The sequence below is a fragment of the Eptatretus burgeri genome, chromosome 16 (assembly GCF_056783735.1).
Source record: "Eptatretus burgeri isolate ZD-2024b chromosome 16, Ebu_testis_v1, whole genome shotgun sequence".
Taxonomy (NCBI): domain Eukaryota; kingdom Metazoa; phylum Chordata; class Myxini; order Myxiniformes; family Myxinidae; genus Eptatretus; species Eptatretus burgeri.
The window spans coordinates 26,648,120-26,676,055 of NC_140976.1; the positions used below are offsets into that span (position 1 = coordinate 26,648,120).

Genomic DNA, 27,936 nt, shown 5'->3' on the forward strand with positions numbered 1-27,936 from the left:
GGTCTGTTCGCTAGCCCTCTCATACTCGCAGATTCAGTCAATTCTTGTAGATTTTTCCAGACGTGCCAGCACCGTTCTGCGCTTCAGTCTGTATTTTTATGAACCCCGTTTTGGCTTGGGTGGAAACCCCATGATCCTGTCGCTCTCCCATTGGTTCGCTTTGTGATCCACCTTACGCCATTGGATGCTGGGCCACGGCTGGTGAGGAGGCGTGGCACCGGGCCTTGAGAGGTGCCCTCCCCCTTCGACCTTTCTCCTCTGACCCGGTGTGTCCGGTGGGGATGGTGACTCAGCGGCATGAGCTTGGTTTCTCGCAAAGTCCTTGCCGTTTTCTGGTGTGGTTTCCAGGTGTGAGTGGCTCGATTTGTGTTTAGGAAAGCATGTTGTTTGCATGCGGATGCACAGTAGAGTTGTGGAGATAGATTGAGAGAGATAGAGAGAGAGATAGAGAGATAGAGAGATAGACAGCAAGAGCGAGGGAGAAAGATAAGGAGAGAAGAAAAGTCACAATGGGGTTCAATTTCACTACAATTACAACACATTCCCTTTCCACTTATGTGGGTGGCTGGCAATTTAACTACACAACATACCATGGGGATAACTACACTGGTGTTCCTCTAGGCGTCTTGTATGTGCCTCCATGGGGTCTCCGAAAACCGTCACAGTTTATATATTTTTTAAACATTTGTGCAATTAAAAATTTTTTGTGTTACAAGTGAAACCCTGATGATTTCAATGATGGAACATTATGACGTGCCAATGTGAATTGAAATTGTAGAACTCTTTTAAATTAGGGTCTGTTATTGCAACTCAGTGAGCATTCAGGAGGGAATTTCCATGCAGATATGCCCCATGTCGTAACACCATTCTCTCCTTAACCAGAAAATTTTATGAAGATGGTAATGTTCATCCATCAAAGCACGTGAGATGTCGTACAGTGAGGCCACACGGGCAATCAACAAATCCATCACTGTTGTTGATAATGACACATTGAAAGTAGTAATAAACAAGAACGGCACTCGGTAAAGCACACACCTCCACCAGGCTGAACAGTTTACGCTTTGTATCCCACCGATAGGCCTGAGCTACATTTGGACCTTCACCAAAATCAAATCGGCTTGTTGTTGTCATAAAACCAACTCATCCACCAAGTTTTGTCAACTCGTCCACAACTTTTTCAAATCTCGTGATATATATATATATATATATATATATATATATATATATATATATATATATATATATATATATATATATATATATATATATATATATATATATATATATATATATATATATATATATACACAGTCAACCCCCGCTTTATCGCAGTTCACCTATCGCTCCCCCAGTTCATCGCAGGTTTTCCCTTGGAACGTAACTAATTTTTTTCTGCGGATTTCCCCGGTAATAATATATAAAATATAAATTATTTAAGCAATAAATTATAATACGTGGCGCTCGACCAGTCACACCACACACACGAGACAAAGTTTTGCTTGTGAACTTCGAATATTTTCTACGTTTTTTTCTCCAAGCCCTACGATGCCGCCCAAACGCCTTGCACCTTCTAAGGCTTCTGGCAAGGAACCGAAGCGCCAGAGGAAAGTCCTGATGCTCTAGGAGAAGGTGAAAGTGCTCAATATGCTTCTGGAAGGAAAAAGGTTTGCCGCCGTTGGACGAGCACTGCTCGTACCCAGCACCTCAAAACCGACCAGACCAGACGAGTCGATCTCAGGCAGCTCAAACCCGATCACTCCCAAACCGACCAGACCAGGTCAGGTCAGGTATGGGAGCATGTGCCAGAACAGCGAGTCGCTGCGTCCACTTTCCGCCGGTACTCCAGGGGCCTCCGTCTGGCCATCCCCATCTCCTTGAGATGATGGTCAACCTGCTGCAACCACGAGGCACGTGGTCGGCCCACTGGCCTCCTCCACTCACGAGACTCCCTCGCTGAGAGAATCTGATGAACAGGATCAGCGTCAGGAAAACGAGCCACATGTCCATACAGCCGCAACTGATGCTCACGGACTATGCAGGTAACAAATCTCATCCAAGTCTCTCTCAGCAACCGCTCGTTGGAAACAAAATCCAACCAGCGATAGCCAAGGATTCTCCGAAGAGACCTGGTACCAAAGGAATTAAGTCTCCGTCTCAGATCCTAGGTCAGAGTCCAAGTCTCGCATCCATACAGCAAGACTGGAAGTACCAAGGACCTGAAGACTCGGACTTTCGTCCTCCCGCACAGGTACCGGCAGCGCCACACCCATGATCCAGCGAATCCATGACTCCCCAGGCCCGACCCAGACGTCTATTGACCTCTGACTCACAGCCAGCAGAGACATGAATACCACTGCCAAGGCAAGTGAATCTCTCCACGACCTCAACATTCTCACCACAAACAGACACAGACAGGACAGCAGCATCCAAGATGTCACCGAAAGCCTGGATCTGAGTTTTGACCCAAGAAACCCGTAATCCCAGCGGCTCTGACTCTTCATTCAGCACCTCGAGGGCCCCCAAAAGGATATGTAAAGTCTCCGCAAAGATGACTGCATCATCTGCAAAATCAAGGTCCGAGATCTTGACATTCCCAAACGATGCACCGCAGCTTGATCTCTCAGACATCCTCCCTAAAATCCAGTCCATACAAGTGCTGAAAAGTGTGGGGGCCAGTCCACACCCCTGACGAACTCCAGTAACAACTGGAAATAAGTCAGAGATGGTACCACCACACTTCACAGCACTCTCAGTACCAGAGTAGAGTTCAGACATCACATCGATCAGTTTTGGTGGCACCCCACGAAGACCAAGAATCCTCCAGAGGGCATCCCGATTCACTGAATCGAACGCTTTACAGAGATCAACATAGGCTGCAAGCAGCCCCTGCCGAAACTCTCGTCTGCGTTCGGTGAGGACACGAAGAGCAAGGATACGGTCAATCGTTGACCTCTTTGGTGTAAAGCCTGACTGCTCTGGACGCTGGTGCTCAAGCAGATGGTGGCGAACCCTATCAAGAATTATCCGAGCAAAGACCTTGCCCGGCACTGAGAGCAGCGTCACCCCTCGGTAGTTGTTGCAGTCTTGGCGATCACCCTTCCCTTTCCAGAGAGGAACAACAAGGCCCCTCTTCCAATCAGTTGGGATGATGCCTGTGTTCCAGGCAGAGCACAAAACTGCATGCAACGACACGAGTGCAGCATTTCCACCAGCCTTGAGAAGTTCAGCATGGATGCCACAGATCCCTCCCTGGAGCTTTTCCCCGTTTCAACCAGTTCACCGCAGCCCGTGTTTCCATAAGCGAAGGTGGACCACAGTTGATTTGAGGGTCAGCAACAGGGATTGTAACACCCTTGACATCCAACTCGACAGCTGGGGGATCAGCCTGGTACAACCGCTCAAAGTAACCGGCCCAGCGGGCCTTCACTTCAGACTCCTCTGTCAAGAGCCTACCACTCTCTGCTCCAACTGCAGTGCTCCGAGGGATGGGCTTGGATGAACGCAATGCGCGAATTCCCCTGTAAGCGGGACGAGAATCACCTGTCCACAGCTGATGCTCTACCCCCTCACAGATTCCTCACACATAGGCCTCCTTGTCCACCCTCAGTGCATGTACAGTTTTACGCCTCAGCTCCCTGAACAGCTCAGCTCTGCCATTCAGCCTGGCCCTGCGACTCTGGGATATAACAACCAGACCAGACGAGTCGATTTTTTGGGGGAGGCGTCCATTCATCGCGGATTTTCACTTAGCGCGGGGAGGTTTGGAACGTAACCCCCGCGAGAAACGGGGGATTACTGTATATTACTAAAACTCTCATCTTGTATGATATGTATGTATGTATGTATGTATATACCCGAAATACAGCCAAAACGGTACACGATAGCGCTAAAAGTTTTGGCGCACCTTACTCACCATTCTCCTGCGGTATGCAGTATCAAGTTTCGTTAAAATCGGGCAACGAAAAAATTATTTAAAAATCAATTCCCAATTCAGTCAAGAACTCTTTGGGAGAATTTGATCAATGCAAACAACCTCAGTGGTATAGTTCGCTGGAGCTATCTTTTTTTGATTTTTTTTTCCTTGAAATGATTTATTAAAAAATCTCAAATATTTAGTATAGACAAGGAATTATTTATTTTTAGGCATAAAATAAACCGCCATTTTGATCCAATACTTCCGTGCTCATTAATAAATAAAATTGTTTTGAAGATTACGCACAATAATGTCTTCGACTTTCTTTTCTCAGTTTTTTTTTTCACATTGACACGCAATATCAAGTTTCGTTCAAATTGGGCAACGAAAAAATTATTTAAAAAAAATCAATTCCCGATTCAGTCAAGTACTCTTTGGGAGTATTTGATCAATGCAAACAACCTCAGCGGTATAGTTCTCAAGAGCTATCTTTTTTTTATTTTTTATTTAAATCGACCGCTGTCACAACGTTGTGTTCCCGGGTCGTCTCCTGTGTGTGTATGTATGTATATATATATATATATATATATATATATATATATATATATATATATATATATATATATATATATATATATATATATATATATATAATTTTTGGTTGCATCTCTCAATGGTGAAAAATCACGTGAAAAAAATTCTGGTATCCGGATCCATATCCTCACCAAAACCTAATCAATTTGTCTTCGTCACACACCCAACCTGTCCACCAAATTTAATCCGAATCCATCCACTTTTTGAGATATTCTGCTTACAGACAGACAGACAGACAGACAGACAGACAGACAGACAGACAGACAGACGGGTGAAAACATAACCTCCATCTACCTTCGGTGGCAGAGGTAACAATGTATTGGTTCGATGCAGAGTGCCTCAATTGTCATGTACAATATTTAAAGGATGCAATTGTTAAGAAGCAGAGCTGGGTAGTGTAAACTGCTATGATGTCACACAGTCTCCCATACCTGTACTTCACTTTAGTATACCAAAGACATGACTTACTTGTTTATTACAATCTTGTTTATTACAGAAACAGAAGTCAGATATTAATGCCACACCCTAGACAAAGACAACAAAATGGGGGAGACAACACAACCTTGGAGGTGCGCTTATACTCAAAACCCTGACACATGATAACATATTATTAGACCACAATGGGTGAAGTGTATCTGGAAGAAAAATGAAATTATCTTGAAAGCCTCGGTGTGACATCCAATTTCAGTAACTTGTGAATTAATGTGTGGTACAGTGGTATTGAAGGCACAGGAGAAATCGATAAATACTGATCTTCCAAAAGACTTGGGAGTATCTAAATGATGGTACAATCTTTGGAGATAAACAAGCTATGAGCATTAATATAATTTATTGGTGGTTGCTGGGATACACAGTGCAGCATGTTAAAATCGGTTGTTAATGACAGTTTGAATATTTGAATGATTGTTTGTTGATGGTTAGATGGACGTGCTGTGTAATGGACAAGTCTGCAAGGTAAAGTGTTTAATCGCTTAATATATTATCATATAAAGCGGTGTATGATTAAAGTAATTCATATGTAGTAATACTTTAAATAAAGCTAATAATTAAATAAGTTTGAATAAGGATACTGCATTGCTGTATTGACTGACTGTCTGGACACAACTTTGAGGTTGTGGGTCCATTGATGTTGAGTAATCTAATGATGTGGACCTGCAACCGGGGTAGTGGATCCGCCGTTTGGAGAGGTTCTGGGCTGAAAGAATCGAAACCTCGATGAAAAACTGTGCCCAGCTGCTGATCCAGGCAGTTGGGAAATCAATAAATTGCTTACGAGTTAAGGTGAAAACTTCAAATAAAATAGCTTCAGTAAGTACTTACTTGTACAGTGTGTGTATATACATATATATATATATATATATATATATATATATATATACATATATATATATATATATATATATATACATATATATATACATATATATATACATATACATATATATATACATATATATATATATATATACATATATATATACATATATATATACATATATATATATATATATATATATATATATATATATATATATATATATATATATATATTTGCGAATTCGCGCCCGCCGGCGTGCGAACGGCCACGTAACTCGAATCGCGGCACGTCGCCCACCAGACGGACAATTCTGTCGTGACCCTCTCGGACCAACGCCGGGAGCTAGTCACGGGTGGGCCTTTCGACCTCACCACGATCGTGCCAATCGGCCACCCGCGTAGGATAGGGTTGTTCGCCAAACTCGACCTACCTAAGTACCCACGCGGATGGTAAACCGGGCGATCGTACCTCGCCGCAGGTCAACTCCGGACACGAGCCGCTTGGGCGGCCCGTTCCGTACTATCGGGATAACCGAGCGGTGTTATCGTCCACCTCGACGGTTCAGATTATTTACCGGGCGTTTTGCACCCACTACGAACCCTTTACGTGAAGCAGGATGGAGATTCAATTAGAGAAAAGACGAAGTGAAACGGGAAAACAGTTCACACAATGCACATTTATTTCCCGGCACACGGAAAGCACGTATATACAGCCATACAGTCAAAATGCACATAAAGCAACGAAAACAACAAAAGCAACAACGACGCAGAGTTAATACCGACTACGCGCACACACGGCAACACTTACACAGTTTTACTTCACAGGCGGCGCCAACACACATTTACACAAAAGCAAAGGAAAGAAGCCACCCTCATAGACAAGGGGGCAGACAGGCCCGTAGGCCAAATGTGCGCGGGACCTAGAGGAGCGGCCAGGTCCGCGAGACCGGGGGGGTCCTACCCGCGTCCTCGTGACGCGTTGGCGGGCGAACCGCAAATGTGGCCGCGCGGCTGTGCTCCGACTCCGTGCTCCTTGGCGGGTTTCGTTGGCACGACGTGTGGGGGGGGGGGGTGGGAATGGGGCCCCCTTTTGCACTATCTCAGCACGGGGGAAAGGGAGATTGTTGATGCCCTGGAGGAGGGGAGTGGCTGGCTGGCTTGGGTCCCGCAACGAGACGAGCGATCCCCCACACAGTAACCTCGTCGCCGTCCTTCTCACCTCGGACCGAGCTCCATTGCCTGCAGTTCCACCGCGCGCACTCGCCTCAACTTCACCAACGCAACGCAACGCATCCCCAGCCACTTCTCGACGACCCTCTCCAGGCAACTCCAGAACTCAACTCTCCCTGCAAGTCTTCTCAGTTCCACACTCTCCTCACCCGACCGACTCGACTCTCAATTCGCCTTGCGCTCGCCTTTTTATAGGCGGGCAGGAGCAGCAAATATGCAAATTTTAGGATCAGAACGCGATTGGAGGCGGGGCCACGCCACCCCCCCCCGGTCAGCCATTGGTCGAGCAAAAATGGGCGTGAACCTCTCCTGATCCTAAAATTTGCATATACGGACTTGACATACACACGCTTGGAGGCGGGGCCAAGCCGCCCCGCGCTCGCTAATTGGACGGAGGAGAAGTAGGCGTGTAGCGTTTTTGATATGAATTTTCCCCTCGGAAAGACTGCCATTTGCGCTCGCGGCTTGATGCGCTCGGCACCAAACGCCGAACGGGCCCGAGACAGCCCGACGTTCAGTGTTCACAGGTGGTGCGGGAATGGCCGTAGAAGGAGAGAGGTTAAGGTGGTGGAGGGTTTTCGGTGGTGGTTTAATGGTTATGGTGCCGTTTGGGAATGGCGATGATGCGATGTTTGCGGGAGCGTAGATGGTGGCGGTGGCGTGGTTGTTGTGTGATGGCGGTTGAGACGTGGTTGGTTCAAAATAAAGATAGAACAGAAAAAATGGCTAACTCAAAGCGTCGCAGCCCAGATGAATCACATAAATTCCCTCTATACAACGGGTTTGGGCTAACTACACATGTACTTAGAGATATCTCACCTGCGGGTCCTTTATGGTGTAATGCGAATTTCCACAGCCGTAACAATATATATATATATATATATATATATATATATATATATATATATATATATATATATATATATATATATATATATATATATATATATATATATATATATATATATATATATATATATATAGTGGATTGTGAAAGAGCTTTATATATTTGATCAAGTGGATTGTGCCTGTATTCTGCAAGCAGCTAAATAAGTCAAGTAAATAAAGAATAAATGATCAGAATGAACTCTTTATTAGCCCCCATAGATCTTAGTCCGAAATGGGAGCTTATTTGGTCTCAATTTTCGTGTTCGTGCAAGCGTGCGTCTGCAACCATATCTCGGACATGCATGGACAGATTATATTCATACTTGGCAGAAAGACAACACATGATGGTATCCATAAACACATCATTTTGTTTCACGATGCAATCAAAGACGGCCAAATGGTAGACTGGCGGCCATTTTAGTTGTAAAAAAAAAAAACAACAACCCGGCATCGAACACGTCCTCAAACATTTCTCGATGTTGTTAAAACTTGGCACACAGATAACGATGGCTTACATATGCACGACATTTTTTTTTCGAGATCAGATTGAAGATGGCCGACTGGCAGCCATTTTGTTACTTAAATGTGTCCGCAACCATTTCTCAGACATCCATTGTCTGATTTTGTTCAAATTTGGCACAAGTACAGTACAGTACAGTACAGTACAGTACATGATGGCATACATGTGCACTTCACTTTATATTACGATCTGATCAAAGATGGCCAACTGGTAGGCTGCCGGGCATTTTAGTTGTAAAAAACAAAACCCAGTATCGAACAAGTCAACCATTTCTCAGATGTGTATGTACCAAGTTGTTCAAACTTGGCACACAGATAATGAATGAGGGCTTACGTAAGCACGTCATTTTTTCCCGAGATCAGATCGAAGATGGCCGACTGGCAGCCATTTTGTTACTTAAATGTGTCCCCAACCATTTCTCAGACATGCATGGTCCAATTTTGCTCAAATGTGGCACAAGCACAATACACAATAGCATATACTTGCATCTAATTTTATTTTGCGATTTCATCAAAGATGGCTGACTCGTAGACTGGCAGCCATTTTAGTTGCAAATAAATAAGGGCTAGCTTTTAACTTCATACAACAACATTATTAAAACAATGAGGCCTCTGACTTTTATGTCTTTTTTTCCTTGTTTAAAAGGTATCGTAATTTTTAATATAAAAATGTCAAAAGCTATCAAATGAAGCTGTTGTTTACATTCTGGGTTACTAGGCAATGCTAAAGGACGCACTTGTGATTTCAAATCAAAGACAAATGTTAATGGGTGAAACCAACAAATCAAAACACAGTCAATACAAACAATGATTGTCTTATTCTTGTAGCTCTTTCCTTGTTGCACATCGTTCACAACAGAGCCAATTCGAGTTATCAGCATGTTAAATTGGTGTCTTTCCATTTTGATTGAATTTAGATTATTAATGATTTACGTAATAGGCTGCAAGAGAGATAGCAATTATACATCTCATCTGGGTTCAGTTCATGAGCAGATGATACAAACAGTACAATACAGTAATAAGTCATTTTGCATGCTTTTAATAGTTGATGAAGAAGCTCTGCTTTACTGGGTAGAGAAAACGCGACTCCAAAGCATAAACTCCGTTTCCAAAAAACCTAAGTTCTGTCTCTTCGAGCCTCTGTCCCTTGACTGTTCCAAAGGGTCCAAACAAGATTCGTTTGCCTAGCTGAGTGTCTTCACCCAATATCTCCTCAGCATCCCTGGACATTTTATTTTGCTACCAGAACAATGCAAAAGCACAGGGAATAATAAAGTTGTTAATTTTCATGTTTTGGATAATCGGTTTAGGCAATCTCATTTGTATAAATCAAGGATTTTTGAACGTATGACATTGTACCTGCTTTACCACTTTCCATGACAAAGCGATCTTTGTTTATTTCCGGGTAAATTTCCAGCAATGTGGAAAGTGAAAAAATTATGCATTGCCGAAAATATGTTCTGAATGTTTATCACCAGGGTGCATGATACAGAGGTCCAACTGGATATTTAAACATATAATACTTAAAATATGCACTGCGACATTTGCTACAGTAGCCTAAACCATCTGTAAATGATACATGTTTCCGACTTCATTCCATTCATTTATTGTAAATCGCCCGTAAACGACACAGACCCACAGGCACGTCTTGAATCATAACATCATATAACTGAGAAACACTAGCTCCCTTAGGGTGCGATCATGCCCGTGCAATGTCATATGATGTCCCATTGTCCGCATGTGACCCTCCGTGAGCAGGGCGAAGTAACACGGGCAGATTTATGTTTACGGATATTTACTGGTTCCGGGTTTTTTTTTTAATATTTTTTGGTCAAGGCTCATGGAAGAGCACGGACATAGAACAGATGAGGGCACAGCATAAAGGGAACAGCAAGATAAAGGGGAAATGCCAACAGCAGAGCAGAGGAAGAAAATAGATGGAGATGGACAAACAAGGGATGCACACAATGATGAGGGGGAGAATGCAAGGGGTGGACAAGATGGATACATAAGCAAAATTGTGGTTGGGTTGGGAGTTGTTTAACGGGGGAAGAAAATATCATGGTTTTGGTTTGGGGACGATCTGAGATGGTGGTGAACAGCTATCTTGAAGACTTGGAAATGAAAATAAGATTGAAGAGCGTGTGGAAGTTCGTTCCACATGCTAGAAAAAAAAAAACAGAAAGGAACAAACGAGCAGTGGTTCCGAATTTTAAGACCACATGCACCCTGCAGAAACCTGAGGAGGGGGTGATGGGGGAGCACAGTGCCAGAAGAACAAGAGGGTTCAAGAACAAAAAGGAGGTGGTAGAACACAGAGACCACCGACCTGTTTGCGACATGAAAATGATAAGCCTATAGATTCAGCTTCATCGTAGGAGATTCCAATGATGTTGAAGGCATTGATTTCCACAGGATCAAGCTGAACAAGGTGTGAGGCAGGAGCACAAGCCCAAAGAGGAAAGCAGAACTTCATCAAGCTGCGGATGAAGGTCTAGTAGGTGGAAAAGAGGTCATGTGTGCCAAGGAAGGCCTTTGCATGACGGAGGACGCCCAGTTGGCGATTGGCTTTGGAAGCCAACTCAGAAGTGTGGTTTGCACAAGAGAGATCATGGCTGACAGTGAGGCCCAAAGGTTTGAGTGCAACTTCAAAAGGATTGTTAACAAAGTAGATGTGAGGGTTTGCCAGGCAGTCCTATTGGAGAGAAGAAAAATTGGGGGGGGGGGGAGGGAGAGATATAGAGAGAGAGAGAGATATAGAGAGAGAGAGATACGGAGATAGATACAGAGATAGAGACAGAGAGAGATAGATACAGAGATAGAGACAGAGAGAGATAGATACAGAGATAGAGACAGAGAGAGATAGATACAGAGATAGAGACGGAGAGAGATAGAGACAGAGAGAGAGCCAGAGAGAGATAGATACAGAGATAGAGACAGAGAGAGATAGAGAGAGACAGAGATAGAGAGAGACAGAGATAGAGAGAGACAGAGAGAGATAGAGACAGAGAGAGATAGAGACAGAGAGAGATAGATACAGAGATAGAGACAGAGAGAGATAGATACAGAGATAGAGACAGAGAGAGATAGATCCAGAGATAGAGACGGAGAGAGATAGAGACAGAGAGAGATAGAGACAGAGAGAGATAGAGACAGAGAGAGATAGAGACAGAGAGAGATAGAGACAGAGAGAGATAGAGACAGAGAGAGATAGAGACAGAGAGAGATAGAGACAGAGAGAGATAGAGACAGAGAGAGATAGAGACAGAGAGAGATAGAGACAGAGAGAGATAGAGACAGAGAGAGATAGAGACAGAGAGAGATAGAGACAGAGAGAGATAGAGACAGAGAGAGATAGAGACAGAGACAGAGACAGAGACAGAGACAGAGACAGAGACAGAGACAGAGACAGAGACAGAGACAGAGACAGAGACAGAGACAGAGACAGAGACAGAGACAGAGACAGAGACAGAGACAGAGACAGAGACAGAGACAGAGACAGAGACAGAGACAGAGACAGAGACAGAGACAGAGACAGAGACAGAGACAGAGACAGAGTCAGAGACAGAGACAGAGACAGAGACAGAGACAGAGACAGAGACAGAGACAGAGACAGAGACAGAGACAGAGACAGAGACAGAGACAGAGACAGACAGAGACAGAGACAGAGAGAGAGAGAGAGAGAGAGAGAGAGAGAGAGAGAGAGAGAGAGAGACAGAGAGAGACAGAGACAGAGACAGACAGAGACAGACAGAGACAGACAGAGACAGACAGAGACAGACAGAGACAGACAGAGACAGACAGAGACAGACAGAGACAGACAGAGACAGACAGAGACAGAGAGAGATCAGAATGGAATGACGTATTCCAAGTGTTTGATCAGCTCGTGATTCAATCAAGGTCTGCAGAGAGGGAAGAAGCTGCTGCCTGCCTATCTGAAGGATGAGGAATGTTACAGCAAAGGGTTGAGTCATCAGCAACAATATGAAGAGAATATTCAAGAGTCAGAAAGATCGTTGATTGATATTAGGAACGAGGTGAATGCACCCAGCGCTGCCCGGGTTCTTTTTTGAATGAATTTAATCTTCTATACATATGTCTGACGCGAGCACAGTATCAGTTCCCTATTGGGCCATGACAGGCATATGCTAAGGGGATTGGTGAGGGGGAAAACACACCCCTCCCCCCCCCCAGCCGAGGGGCCTTGCCACGTAGCCCATAACCTTCCTGGGGCCCATCCCGACATTTTTTGTTTCAGTGGTTAGCTCCTATCTTTCACCTTTCAGATCGTGTGCAGACAAACAAAAACTTAAAATCATATGTTAGATATTGTTGCCAATTCGCGCCCGCTGGCGTGCGGACGGCCACGTCACTCGAATCGCGACCGTGTCGCCCACCGGACGGACAATTCAGTCGTGACCCTCTCGGAACAACGCCGGGAGCTAGTCACGGGTGGGGGTTTAACCCCACCACGAACGTGCCAATTGCCACCCGCGCAGGATAGGGTTGCTCGCCAAATTCGATCTACCTAAGTACCTGCGCGGATGGTCGACCGGGCGATCGTACCACGCCACAGGCCGACTCCGGACACGATCCGCTTAAGCGGTCCGTTCCGTGCTACAGTGATAACCGAGCGGTGTTATCGTCGGCCTCGACGGTTCCGATTAATTACCGGGCGTATTAAGCCCACGATGAACCCTTTATGTGAAGCAGGATGGAGGGTCAATAAAAGAGGAAAAGAGACGAAGCAGAGCAGGCACAGTTAAACAAGCAAGCATTTTATTCACACGCACACACAGACAAGCACGTAAGGCACGTATTTACAGCAATACACAATCAAAATGCACATATAGTAACCAGAACAATAAAAGCAACGATGCAGAGCTACACCCGAATACGCGTACACACGGCAACACTTAAACAGTTCTACTTTAGCCAGAATGGCGCCACCCACGGACATTCACACCAAAACCTCAAAGAAAAGAAAGAAAGAAAGTCGCGACTTCCCTTTTGTCTTGGTGAGTCCCTCTCCCGCGACCGTCAGCGTGGTCGCGCCTGGCCCCGACCTCTCTCGCGGCCGGCGAACCCTCTCCAGCACTCCCTGTCCAGACGCACAGGTCCACCTCGTAACGGGCGCTGCCGAGTCTCCCGTCCGTGCCTTAGTGACAGGCCCGCTCGCCAAGGCGCAGGACCTCTCCCTGATGACCAACCAACCGAACCACCAGCCAAGATGAAGAGGAAGCGCGAGAGGGAGCCTTTTAGGAAACCTTCTTTTTAGGAGCCTCTCAGGGAGCTTTCTCAGGGAGCTTCTTTTGCGCCCGCCCGTGTCCGTCTTTTATTGCACGAGACTCCGCCCTTCCGCCCCGCCCCGTTTTCGGCCCCGCCTCCCTTCGAGCTTCTCGGAGAAGCTTCTCGAAGGGGGCGTGCCCTCACGCTTTTCCTCCACCCCGCTCCGTCCGGGGGCCGAGGGAGTCAGTTTTTTGGCTCGGAGCCAGGGAATTATTCCCCCAAAAAGAGGCCCCACCTTCACATGACCTCTGACCTTTAACCTGCATCGCCCCTCCTCCCACTCCAAGCGCGGGGAAGTCAACGGAAGAAACAGGCGGGAAAAGCCCACCGAGCGTCCTTGTTGGTTTTTGTTTGCTCCTCCGTGGAGATCGTAACCACACGGAGCCTGTTGAATGGCGAGTGGCGAAGATGTGGTAGCGTAGATGGTGGAGGTGGCGTGGTTGCAGTGTGGTTGGCGCTGTGATGGGGATGGCGTGGTTGTTGAAATGTTGTGTGTTTGAAATAAAAGATAGAAAAAGAAAAACGACCGACTCAAAGCGTCGCAGCCCGGATGAATCACAAATTCTCTCGAGACAACGGGTTAGGGCTAACTACACATGCACCTATCAAGATATCTCACCTACGGGCCCTTTATGGTGTAATGCGAATTTCCACAGCCGTAACAATATATTGTATATGGCGTTGGCCCCATGTCAATCGGCTGAACTTGAAAAATTAATGTTACGAAATCAGGTGATGACATCATAATTCAGAAACCGGAAGTCAGAGGTACAATTCTTTTACATCGGGACACTCCCGAGTACATGTTCTGTCAGCATGTGAAGGTTGGTAAGAATCAGTCCAGTACTTTTCGCGTGCATAGGTCACAGACAAACACACAAACACAAACAGACACACTTTCAACTTTGTATATATAGATAGGACTGAACCCAGATCACTGCCTCGGAGGGACTCCAGCCTCAACAGGGAGAGGAGATTAAAGGATTCCGTTAAGAGCCACGGATTGACTACAACAGCAGAGGAAGTCAGTGAGCAAAGTGTGGAGTTGGTCTTGGATGCCATAGGCAGAGGGCTTGATGAGTAAGGCGGGTGTAAGACTATCAAATGCTCGAGATATGTCTAGCGAGATGGCCCTGAAGTCATGTCTGATATTGAGGGGCTCCATCCATTGTGGTTCTCTCTTTATGCACCTTCTCCTAAACAAGCAGTTTTTTAATTTATTTATGCATTTGCCAACCATGCTTTCCTCAAGCAAACCTACCTTCTCCCTGCATATCAGAGGTCCACAATGTCAGGTTATCCCTCAAAAGTTGCATGATCAGTGTAGAGTCCTTGTAGCTTTCATCACTCAATGAGTCCAACTCTGCCACTGCCTCATCAAATGCTGTCTTTGCAAGCCTGAATGAAGGACAAATTCACAACATAGAGAAGGAAGGTTTGACAACAAAGAGGGATCTGTATAAAGAGTACAACACTTGTTGTTCAGGGAACACCCCACCTGCAGGCACGGTCAGGTGAGTTGAGGATCTCGTAGTAGAAGACAGAAAAATTGAGGGCAAGGCCAAGACGAATGGGATGAGTCGGCGCCAAACCGGTTGATGCAATGTCACTTGCTGCTTTGTAAGCAACAAGACTGTTCTCTGCAGCCTCCTTGCGGTCATTCCCCGTGGTGAACTCAGCAAGGTAACGGTGGTAATCACCCTTCCTGTATCAAAAAACAAACAAACAGTATTTTGCTAAAAAAAAATTCCACAAGGTCCATAAACAGAATGAAACGAATGGCCAGGCTGAAGGGCATCAATAACCACTGCATTTGAAAAGTGAAAAATAAGATGCCAACTTGACCCCCAACCTCCCCTCATTTTTACTTTTCATAAGGAATAAAAAAAATTTTCACTGGAAGGGCACTCAGTATAGCGTCATATAACTGAGCGCGTACCTCCGCCACGTAATATCTGATCCACGAGACCATATCGTGCCCATTACATTTTTGAAATATCATGCTATATAATCGTTTTTAGCCCCATCTCTCAATGGTAAAGAATCACTTTAAAAATTATCGGATTCGGATCTTCACCAAAATTGAATTAATAATTCGTCACACACCCAACATGCCCACCAAATTTCATCCAGATCCGTCCACAACTTTTTGATATATCCTGCACACAGACTGACAGACAGACAGACAAACAAGAAAAAGACGTTGTGCCGAGCAAGATACAAATTCCACCCTTCTCCAAAAATTGCCACGGATACATCAAATTGTCCATTTCATTCGGATTAAAATTGACAATCTTAATCAAAGCTCAGGTCAATCGGATGAAAGTTTATTATTTTTCAGATTGAAATTGACGATTTTAGAAGTTTAACCTTGATTTGACTTTTGACCTCAAAATAGTTGGTTTCCAAATTCAGTGATACACTATGCAATTGCTGCTTAATTTTCAGGTTAATCAGATGAAAAGTGACGATTTTTCAGATGAAATTTGATGATTTTAGAAATTTGACTAAGATAACCTTGGACCTCAAAACCAATAGGCTTCTCAGTTGAGATTACCTCCACAACTTGGTGAAGTTTCATGACAATCGGTTTTAATTTGTGACCTGTAGGCGATTGACAGACAGACAGAATAACAAAATCGACTGACTAATATACTTGAAAAATCTTCAATTTTGCAAGTAACAAAGACAGAGGGGGTGAAAACATAACCTCCTTCACCTGCGGTGGTGGAGGTAAAAATGCAAAAGGGTGCAGTGATGTTATGCAAAAAAGTATGTAAACAAGGCAGGGATGGTCACAAGAAATGATCATGTGAAACCATCCCTACATCTTTCTTTGAATAATGGTTTCCCGAGAAAAGATAGTAAATGTGTGTGTGCGTGGGTGTGGTTGGTTATCTCCATATGGGGGTTTCAGAAGGTGGAACGGAGTCCTCCAAAGTCTCAAAGTATCCAACTCCATTTCGGTAAGGGGTGAGGAGGGGGGCGGGGGGATCACGATTCATGAACCAAGCTGTGAAGTTGTGTTGTCCTCAAAGTTTTGTTCCGAGGGATCTTTTCAGGATAGTCACTGAGCCACGGACAGCTTCCAACTGCAGTTCGTTTGTATTAATATTCCCAGGGATAGGTTTGTATGAACTCTGTATGGTTCTTCTTTATCATTCCTGTTGCTGCAATGATCACTGGGATAATTTTGGCACTCTTCAGATTACAGGATCTTTTCACTTCATTTTTGAATACAAGTGTCAGGGCCATTCCGGAGTGCGGTACCAAGTTAGGGAGGGTGACAGTGATGTACACACCGGTAGGCTGAGGCCACCCTGCCCCTCCAAATTTGTCTCCCTATGTTTGTGTGTGGTCTGATGGGTATCCTATTTTGTTATGCAGTAGTTAAGGCATAGGTTAAAACAAAGTTTGCAACTTGTATATTTTCTTTCCTTTTTTTGTAAATACACATCTTGATTGCTTTTCATTGCATTTCACTTTTTCGTACCCCAGTTGTCCTTTGACGCCATGAAAGCCCTCAAGTTCCCTTCCCTCCTTCCCATACTCAACGCTCATTGTAAATAAATTATCCTTGTTATATTTCCAGTCTGCCCATGGTTGTCCTTTCTTCCATTAGTCAGGCAATGTCCGTATGTAGATTAGCTGGAACGTTACAATTCCCCAACTAATTGGCTCTCATATCAGTCTGGCATCGTGCTAGCGGAAAGCTCGGCCGTATTAATCAAGATCCAATAAAGATAACAGAAGCACAATGGCTGAGGGCACAATTCCCCGATAAGGAAATCGCGTGTTCCTAGGTAAATGGTTGTCAAACGGAGGACCCTGGGTCATGTGGTCAAGATATTGGCGTTTGAGGTGAATTAGCAACCCATCGCAATGGAGAGTTATTGGTGTACGATTGCCTTGATTCCTGGTGAGCCCGGGGAGAACTGGGGAGAACCCCTACCTTGTACCACAAGGACTCTGGATCCGCAGTGTGTGTGTGTGTGTGTGTGTGTGTGTGTGTGTGTGTGTGTGTGTGTGTGTGTGTGTGTGTGTGTGTATATATATATATATATATATATATAATTATTTTTAATAGCTTTGGACTTCTATTTCCACATATAAATTACTGCATTTGTCCCATTTCCTCTTAGTTTATCTCTCAGTTTCATTAGTCTGTTTCCATGGTGGTACATGGTTTTTGTCTGTAGGGTATAATTTATTTTTCTCACAGTGAAGTTTGTCTGTCAGTTTTTCTTCAATGAACAATGCTGCTGCAAAGTACACAGTGTCAATTTCCTTCAATGTGGCTGACCTTGGTATGATTTTTCTGAGTGCTGTGTTGGTTCTTATCAGTATTTTAGTCTTTATTATTTTCTATTTTGCAGAGTTCTGGTTTTTCTTTGGGTAGTATCAACCTAATTTCATCCATTTTATTGGCCAGCACTTCCTCCAGTTAACGCTCCTCTTCATCTTCCTTTCTCTCATTCTGCCATTCCCCATCCTCTTCCTGCCAATCATGATCTGCTCCTCCCTGCACTTCATCCTCCTCTCCTTCGTTCTGTTGTTCACCCTCCTCTTCGTGCCCATCACCATCCACCCTCCTGTGTTTATCCCCCCCCACCCCACCCCCTGTTGGTTAAAGTGCCTCCTGGTTCATGTCAATGGGTCTGGTCCGTTCCTCTCTGTGCAGTGGGTGCGTATCCACTCGTTCTCCCTCCATCACTTGGCGGCCCAGCCGCTGGGTCTCTGATGCCACGCTGTGTTCCAAGCCCTGGTTTTGTAACCGAGGCTCTCCCCGTGCACTCACGGTCATCTTCTCACTCTCCCTCTCTCTCTGTCCACCTCCAGGCGACGACTTCCATTCTCTTCAAATCTTCTTCCGCTTGTTCTCTGGCTTTGTATGTTATCTCCAATTCATTTTTGTTAAATCTGGTGACCTATATGCTGGCGATGCAATCCTGGAAAATGTATACATTGGAACAGTCTCAAGTCTTGTTACCAGTTTTGGTGTGTGTGTGTTCTTAGCAGTCTGTGTTTTCATGGTATGTACTTTATAGACACAAAACCCTGATAATATTCCACCGTTGACCACACCCATAAACAGGTAGTGGATGAAAAAATTGGAAACACCTGGGGTAAATGAGAGACAAATGGGACACCATGTATATTGAAAGCAACGGCTTCCACACAGGTGAGTCCCATGTGTTAATTAAGCAAATTACATCACAGCATGCTTCGGGTCATATATTAAAATGCTGCACAGACGAGATTGCTCATAATTATGGCTAGCACGGCTGCAAGAGGAGACTTCAGTGATTTTGAAAGAGGGATGATTGTAGGGGCACATTTGGCAGGAGCTTCGGTGACGAAGACAACTCAACTTGCTGATGTTTCACGAGGAACGAAGTCTATGTGATGTTGGCATGGAAATCTGAGGGAAAGACATCAGCAAAGGCCAACAATTGGAGGAAGCGCATATTCCAGGATCGTGATATCTGCGCTTAAATTTGAAGTGCGAGGCAAAGCAGGTGAGCAACTGCAGATCAATTGACTAAATTTCAACCTGGGGCACGAGCAGCCAGTTTAATCAAAAACAGTCCGCCGATAACTCTATGGAGCAGGATACCAGTCGGGTTACAGTGCACAAAGCACTCATCACACCTGGCAATGCACATCAATTGCGAGTCCAGTGGTGCAAAGAGCACAGACGATGGACCACTGAGCAGTGGAGAAATTTGATATGGTCCGATGAACCATCCACCATGTTCTCAACAAACAGACGAGTGCACGTGTGGCACCAATCTGAAGAACTCGACAACTCTGAGTGCTCGATTCCAACAGTGACGGGTTCTGATAGTTCTGTAATGTTGTGGGGAACATTTTATTGGCATGATTTGGGTGCAGTCATTCCCTTAGAAAGCAAGGACAATGCCAATCACTACTTAATGTTACCGAGTGATCATATTTATCCTATGTTGCAGCATTTCTTTCCTGCCGGGCAGGGTGTCTTCCAGGATGACAATGCTCCCATCCACAGAGCACATGTGATCACCCAATGGTTTGATGAGCACGACACTGATGTCATCCATATGTCACGGTCTTATCAATAACCATATACGAACCCAATCGGGCACGTTTGGGATATTCTGGAATTATACCTGAGACAGTACTTTCCATCTCCATCAAACAGGTGTGAGTTAATTGACTTTCTCATGGAAGAAGGATATCGCATCACTCTTGCAGAATTACAGATGCTGATGGACTCTGTCACGGCGGTGCATACAGGCCATACGTGGTGGCCCAACGCCCTATTAAGTGACTTTACATTGGTGTTTCCATTTTTTGCCCACTACCTCGAGGTCTGATTGGCCTTTGCGCAAATGTGACTTGTGGCCCCACCCCCATCAGACTGATTGACAATCATAGTCCTGCCCACCCATTTCCTTTACAAAGGAATGCAGTTTTGCATACTTTTCATGGAATCCTTTCAACCTATCAAAATTTTGATCAGCAGTAATTTTGATCAGATGCAGTACATTGGTATTTAAACCAAGTTCGTAACTTAAACCAATTTTGAGTTTGTCTGCCAGAAAAAGGAGAAGGAGAAGAAGAAGGACAAACGGGCACTTTTTAATCTCATTTTTCTAGTTTTGCAATGATGTCCCAAAGTTTAAAGTGTTATTGGATGGGAAATTTGTAGGTTTATAAGTTTTATCTTGGTAGATTTTTTTTTTTTTTTGAGGATTAATTTTGTATGGAGCCAATGGAGTGTCCAGGCCATCCCTACAGAAGAAGTCCACCGACTTCTTGATAAGGGGGAACACAGTTACAAGCAGGATATAAAAATGTGCTTGGGCATCTGCTTTCACTTTCAAAAAACACCAAAAATGCCTCCACTTTTATTGCCAACTGCAACAACAATCATCAATAAGCTGTTCCATCAAAGCTGCTAAGTTCACAACCAGTAGTTAATTTAGTTTTTAAAAGTTATCATTCAAGCTGAAGACAAAATATATGCTTGTTAAGAAATACAATTTTGTTTCAATCGCAAACATAGCATCTTGAGAGTTGAACCCAAATTTAAGGTTCGACAGCAGAGTCCAGTAGTTACACTATTATGGACTCACATTTTGCAGTAAAACACCTTGGATTCACCAGAAGTAGCAATCTTCAGCAGGTTATATTCCAGAACACAAAGAATATCTCCACAAATGGCTTGGAGCTCCTTCTCCACCTGCAACGCGCAAGTGGAATATCTGTTGGCACGTGCCTACTAGTGAACCTAAGCGACATGGTGGTAAGCACACATTTATTGAATCTTGCATGGTAGTATGATATGGGGTGATCTATGACATATGCAAACATAGTAGAGTTTCTACTTTTTATATACAGGTGTCAAGGCCCCGAAAAGAACAGTGAGCGCAGGGTCAACAAAGTGAGGTAAAGGGACACAGCTGGACAAGAATGCACAGATGCATAATAGCACAAGGTAATGAGTGGCAAGTTTAATGAGGACAGGGTCTTGCTGGATGTATAAAAGCCCAGAGGTAGAATGGGTGAGACCATGATTGAAGTCATGGTGGGCAGCAGACTTGAAGTTTTGGAGGGAAGAATATTAAAGAGACTCAGGAAGACAATCCAAATCCATTGGGACCATACTCTGTACAGAGCATCGGTTCTGCCGAAGCAGTCTCCTGGGCAATTGGGCACAATCCTGGATGGGTCGCCACTCTGACGCAGGATACTTGAATGGGTCAATCATCCCAGCCAGCTGGTACTAATTTTGCCGACCTCGGAAGGATGACAGGCTGAGTCAACCCCACCTGGTATTAATTCAATGGCCAAGCGGGATTTGAACTCAGGACCCGAGGATCCAAAGTCCACCCCCCTAACCATTAAGCCAACACCAGGCATAGGAAGGCAATGCCCACCTTTATAATTATTTTTAGTACACAGAGTCAAAGCTCGTGGAAGAGCGAGAACACAGAAGGGATCAGGACGCAACATAAAAGGAACAGCAGAAAGCGAAGGAGGGGAAAAAAAAAACAAGGTCGGGGATGGACAAACAAGGGAAACAGTCTCATTTTGTCACCCATCTTCTCTTTCTTTTGGAAATAAGCTTAGACTTGGAGAGGACAACAATGAAAGTTTCTGGAAGAACACACCCAACCTGGAGCAACAGTGGATCTGTGGAGGGGCAAAAGGGAAGGAGGAGCAAGCCAAGAAGAGAGGGGGCAAAAGACTGTAAAGACCACAAACCTGCCTGTGGTGAGTGTGAAGCAGACAATGAGCCAGCCTCTTTTCATGAGATTTCAGTGGTGCAGAGGACCTTGGACACTATAACTTTGAGGGGGAGGAAGTAAAAAAAGAAAAAAAAAAGTAAGGGAGGCAGCAGCACCAGGACATACAGGGGAGCCATAATTCTATGGCACTTCAGAAGAAAGCCTTGAACACCTTTATGGTAGGGAAAGACAGCACTGCAAAAAGTTCCAAAGCAGGTGGCTGTCATTAGAGGCTAGCTTGGAGACATGATCTTCACAAAACAGATTACCACAGACTATGAGCCCGCTAAGCTTCAGTGACTGTACTTGTCAGACAAATCAATTGTGGTACACCAATCCTTATGGAGGGATAAAGTAAGACCATAGGTCTTTCCTGCATTAAAGACAAGCTTCAGGTAGATGAAGATTTCATATTTTCTCTACTTTGGCAGAGAGGGATGCTGCTGCATCCTGCCTGATAGAGATGTGAGGAACGGTCCTACACAGGGTAGAGTAATTTGCAAAATGACAGTACAGTGATGGAGAGGTTACTGATGCATATCAAGAACAGGATTACCAGAAGCAGAAGCTAACCTCGAGGGATAACAGGCTCTAAATATCTCCAAATACTATTCCCCTTATAATTCTTCCCAACTCACCCTTCCTTTTCTGTTTTTATAAAATAATTATTCCCCCTATTATGTAATACAAGTAATATCCCAAAAGTCCCCCTCACCCCTCTCCCATCAAGGACCCTTTATTCACATGTTAGCAGGAATATGTCGAACAGTATCAGCTCCGTCCCTTGTAGCTCTGTCATTACTTCTGTCACCGAAGGTGGACAGAGGTTATGTATTCACCCGTTTGTTTGCTAGTCTGTGAGCAGGTATCTCAAAAAGTTAGGCGGTTTCAGCCGAAACTTGGTGGATTGATTGTGTGTGTGACAAGGACGAACTGATTAGATTTTGGTGAAAATCTAGATGAGAATTTTAAAGTGATTCTTCACAATTGAGAGATTGGGCCAAAAACGATATATAGCATGATACACTGCATGGCCAAAAGTATGCGGACACCCCTTCTAATTAGTGGATTCAGCGATTTCAGCCACACCCATTGCCGACAGGTGTATAAAATCAAGCACACAGCCATGCAATTTCCATCGACAAACATGAGCAGGAGAATAGGCTCAGTGACTCAAACATTGAAGAGCTCAGTGACTTTCAACATGGCACTGTCATAGGATGCCACCTTTCCAACAAGTCAATTCATCAAATTTCTGCCCTGCTAGAGCTGCCCCGGTCAACTGTAGGTGCTGTTATTGTGAAGTGGAAATGTCTAGGAGAAACAACAGCTCAGCTGTGAAGTGGTAGGCCACACAAGCTCACAGAATGGGACCCCAGAGTACTGAAGCACATAGCGTGGAAAAATCATCTGTCATCGGTTGCAACACTCACTACCGGGTTCCAAAACTGACTCTGGAAGCAACGTCAGCACAAACACTGTTCGTCAAGAGCTTCATGAAATGGGTTTCCATGGCCGAGCAGCCGCATAAAAGCCTAAGATCACCATGTGCAATGCCAAGCGTTGGCTGGAGTTGTGTAAAGCTCACCGCCATTGGACTCTGGACCAGTGAAAACGCGTTTTCTGGAGTGATGAATCACGCTTCACCATCTAGCAGTCCAACAGACGAATCTGGGTTTAACAGATATCAGGAGAATGCTACCTGTCCCAATGCATAGTGCCAACTGTAAAGTTTGGTGGAGGAGGAATAATGGTCTGGGGCTGTTTTTCATGGTTCGGGCTTGGCCTCTTAGTTCCAGTGAAGGGAAATCTTAACGTGACAGTATACAATGACATTCCAGACAATTATATGCTTCTACCTTTGTGGTCACAGTTTGGAGAAGACCCTTTCCTGTTTTGGCATGACAATGCCCCCATGCACAAAGCGAGGTCCATACAGAAATGGTTTGTCAAGATCAGTGTGGAAGAACTTGACTGGCCTGCACAAATCCCTGACCTTAACCCCATCCAACACCTTTGAGATGAATTGGAACACCGACTGCAAGCCAGACCAAATCACCCATCATCAGTTCCTGAATGGAAGCAAATCCCTGCAGAAATTTTCCAACATCAAGTGGAAAGCCTTCTCAGAAGAGTGGAGGCTGTTATAGTAACAAAGGAGGTGACCAACTCCATATTAATGCCCATGATTTTGGAATGACATTTTGGACGGGCAGGTGTCCACATACTTTTGGCCATGTAGTGCATCTCAAAACGTGGACAGATTATGACAAAAACTTAAGGGATGAGTTGGGAAGGTGACAATAACAAGCAGATTAGATTTTGGTTCAGGTACGGATGCAGATCCAGCCTATCAATGGGATACAAAACACCAACTGTTCAGGCTGTTGGAGGTATGCACTCTACCGAGTGCCATTCTAGTTACCTGTGCCACCGAAGGTGGACGGACATTATGTTTTCACCATTGTCTGTTTGTTTGTCCATTTGTGAACATGATATCTCAAAAGTTGTGGATGGATTTGGACAAAATTTCATGGAGCGGTTGGATGTGTGACAAGGACCAAATGGTTATACTTTGCTGAAGATCCGGATCGGATACTCAATTTTTTTGTGATTCTTCATCATTGAGAGATGGGGCCAAAAATGGCATATAACACGATATCTCAAAAAGTTATGGATGGTGGAGGTGATGTGCGCATGACACTGATGTCATGTTGCCATTATTAGGTAGGGAGTACCGTTTCTGGTTAAAACGACATTCTACCACCATTGTTGATGTAAACTTGGAGAAATGAAGTGACAATACTGTGGTTTACTGAAAATGAGTTGGGTTCCACTGGTAACCTGTTGTGAATAAATGTTAAGAAAAGCTTCCGTTATGGGTCTCGTCTTCAAGGCCTGCATTGCCTACAAACACAATACCACAAATCCTGCACAAAAGATTGCCAACTGTGGCTAATTAACTAGTAAAGCCAACGCAAGATAAACAACCGTGGAGAAACAAAAAAACAAAAGACAAAAAAAAAAAAAAAAAAAAAAAAAAAAAAAAAATCACTGACGTACGGCACCTTCGTCGTTCAAATAAATATGCCTTTTCAGCTAATATTTGTGTACAAATAGGTGCACATATTGCCCCTAAATACACACGTTTAATTTGAAACATCTAAATATACAAGGTCATAACCTTGATAAACCATCAACGTTTCCAATAACCACATTAGTGATCACAAATTATGAGGCTCATGGGCACCGGTAAGGATGTTCAATTAAGAGGTCATGCCTTTCCTGCATGCCAAGCCATGGCCTCTAAATGTGCAGCACACTTTTGTCGATCAAATGTAAGTATCGAGATCAAAATTTTTGTCGAAGGAAAACAAGTCGGGGAAAGCAATTCCTCCTGGGGCATTGCAAAGTGTGCTCATGATTAGACTTTAATGTGTTAACCCATTGATTTATCAGGCCTGAGCACAGGTGTAAGGACAAATCTTCATGAAACACACAATTATGGCAGTATTGTTGACAACAGTGTGCACAATGATCCATCAAACCACACCCACCCGCTCTCACCCAATCCCCAACAAACTCTGCCACCTGTGTATATGTAATAAATAGATAGCTCCCAAGCTCAACTCTTAAAATTATACATTTACTATATCAAAGCAAAAGCTCATTCCTAAACCTCCCTCCACCATACATTGATCTATATTGATAGTGGGGGTGGCGGAAGTGGGGAGGGGAGGAGAAAAGGGCTGAAGCCTTTCCAAACTGAAGATCACATCCAAGTGTCAAGGCATTCAAACAATGCATACGATATGATGACCTCACATTCGTGACACATTGATGGCACCTTGGGCATAGCACAAGATTGAATAAAAACACTTAGATCCTGTAGGATTCTTGAGCAAGCCAGAAAGCAGAAAAGTCATTCTTGCCTGCAGAAATGCAACACAAGCTCGCAGTGTTCCCCAGATAATTATTATGCACATTACGAAGCGAGATAAATAAATTCCCCTGTGATCTGTGCATCTGGCTCAACAGAGCATAGGCTGTCTTGTTTAAAAGCAAAATAAATAAATTCACCAACAGGGACCAAATGCCCATTCGCCTTGACACCTCAATGGAAGATTTCTCAAAGGACGCAAATCACTCGAGGCGGAAGAGAGAAACAAAATTTGGAAAAGTGCAGCAACAATCTGTGCAAAATAAATGCACTGTTAGAAAATTACTGAGGAGTTAATAATTCATGAGTTATACCTGAATGAGCGTCAGCGTAAAGTGTTTGGAAAGCCCAATTAGCATCAACCAGAATAAAATGTCTACTTTCCTCACCGCAGTGTCTGTCGCTTACCCCCAACTCTCATTGGTGTAATTCTTAAATCACCCCATTGTCCTTTCATTGCACATGAGCATGGAGGTTCCACGTGCGTTTATGCCATACCTTGAACACGGGTTTTACAATATGGCAGTGCCACGCATGCTACCTCGGTGCTGCGAGAGCGCGTGCCCGACATCTGCATAAATATTCTACCAAAGCAGAAACCTTTTGAACCTAGATTCTTAACCTGGGAATCATGACCCTCCATGGAGGTCGTTTGGGGTTTTTCCGGGGGTCATGAAGGGGTCATAAACAACATCAATTTGTTGAACCCATTTTTAGGAACCTAACAAAGGTACATACCACACACAGTATTTTGTTCGTGTATACGCACACGAACTGTGTGTGGCCTGGATCATGTGCAATCGTGGTGCTTTCAGAGGTGGTGAAGATTGTGAACCACATCCGAGGGAGCGCAACAAACTCAAGAATCTTCAAAGTGATTCACCTTTACCAGAGAAGAGTCCAAGACGGTGACATGACTATCTTCCCTGAGATGACGACTCTCCTGGATGCCACGCCAGATGCTGAATGCCACTTCAACGAGGAGACCTCAACCCACCTTCTGGCAATTATTGAAGCCATCGAACGTTACTTTCCCAGACTGGACGACCGCTCTCGTGATGAGTGGATCGTCCGACCCTTTTCCGTCGAAGACCGTGCCATCAGCGATACTGACGTGGCTGCGAACGTTGAATTTTACCGAATTTGTGAAGATGCGCAGCTCAAGAGTGACTTCATGGAACAAGAGCTCGCCACGTTTTGTCTGAAAGTGAAGGACTGTCCTGTTCTTTCGAAGAGGGCCCTGACCCTATTGGTCCAGTCCCCCTCAACCTATCGCTGTGAGGTTGGATTCTCAAACATAGTAACTCTGAAAACGAAGGCACGCAATAGGCTTGTGATCGACGCTGACACGAGGTGCTGCCTGTCGAGCATTCATCCTCGTTTTGATCGTGTGATGGCTGCGAAGCAATTTCAGACATCCCAATGACTGAGTATTGGCAGACATGTTTTAATAAATCGGGCTGTTTTTTTTTTTGCAATTTTTGTTTTGGGGTTCACGGTACTGACAAAGAATGTCTGATGGGGTTGGGGGACCAAAAAGGTTCAGAACCACTGCTTTTAGAAGGACACTGAAGGGGAACACATAATATATAGTCATAGTTCTCAAAGCAATAGAAAATATATAAAAGTACACAGAAGGAGCACACAAACAAGAAGAAGAAGCCGCATCAACAATTCATTATAAAATATCCTTTTTCATGTGTTTTACTTCATACTCACAGATAGGCATGCAATACGTTTGTGAAGTACAACATACAGACTTTTGAGGAAACCCGTCTGTTGTCACGACGATGAAGTTTATTCGGGAAAAAAAAACCAGAAGATTTGTTACCACCTTACCCCATACAGTCTTGGAGAAAAAAATTAAAATGGACATTGGAAGGGTCTTTTCAACTCGGGCTTTGCAATTCCAAGCACGACCTATATTTCCTACGAGCCGCAATTTTGTCTGCATTTCGATATTCCCCAATGAT

At 44.3% G+C, this 27,936-nt stretch overlaps 1 protein-coding gene across 2 annotated transcripts in view; it reads right to left on the reverse strand.

The window, feature by feature from the left end:
- Nucleotides 1–27,936, reverse strand: part of YWHAE (tyrosine 3-monooxygenase/tryptophan 5-monooxygenase activation protein epsilon) — a 71,963-nt gene that overhangs the window by 13,941 nt on the left and 30,086 nt on the right. For both annotated transcript variants that reach the window (XM_085859120.1, XM_085859121.1), the window contains exons 3-5: nt 20,869–20,975; nt 15,249–15,455; nt 15,012–15,148 (exon numbers count right to left, since the gene is read on the reverse strand). In XM_085859120.1, the coding sequence (XP_085715246.1) occupies nt 15,012–15,148; nt 15,249–15,455; nt 20,869–20,975 (451 nt within the window). The remainder of the gene's footprint in view (nt 1–15,011; nt 15,149–15,248; nt 15,456–20,868; nt 20,976–27,936) is intronic.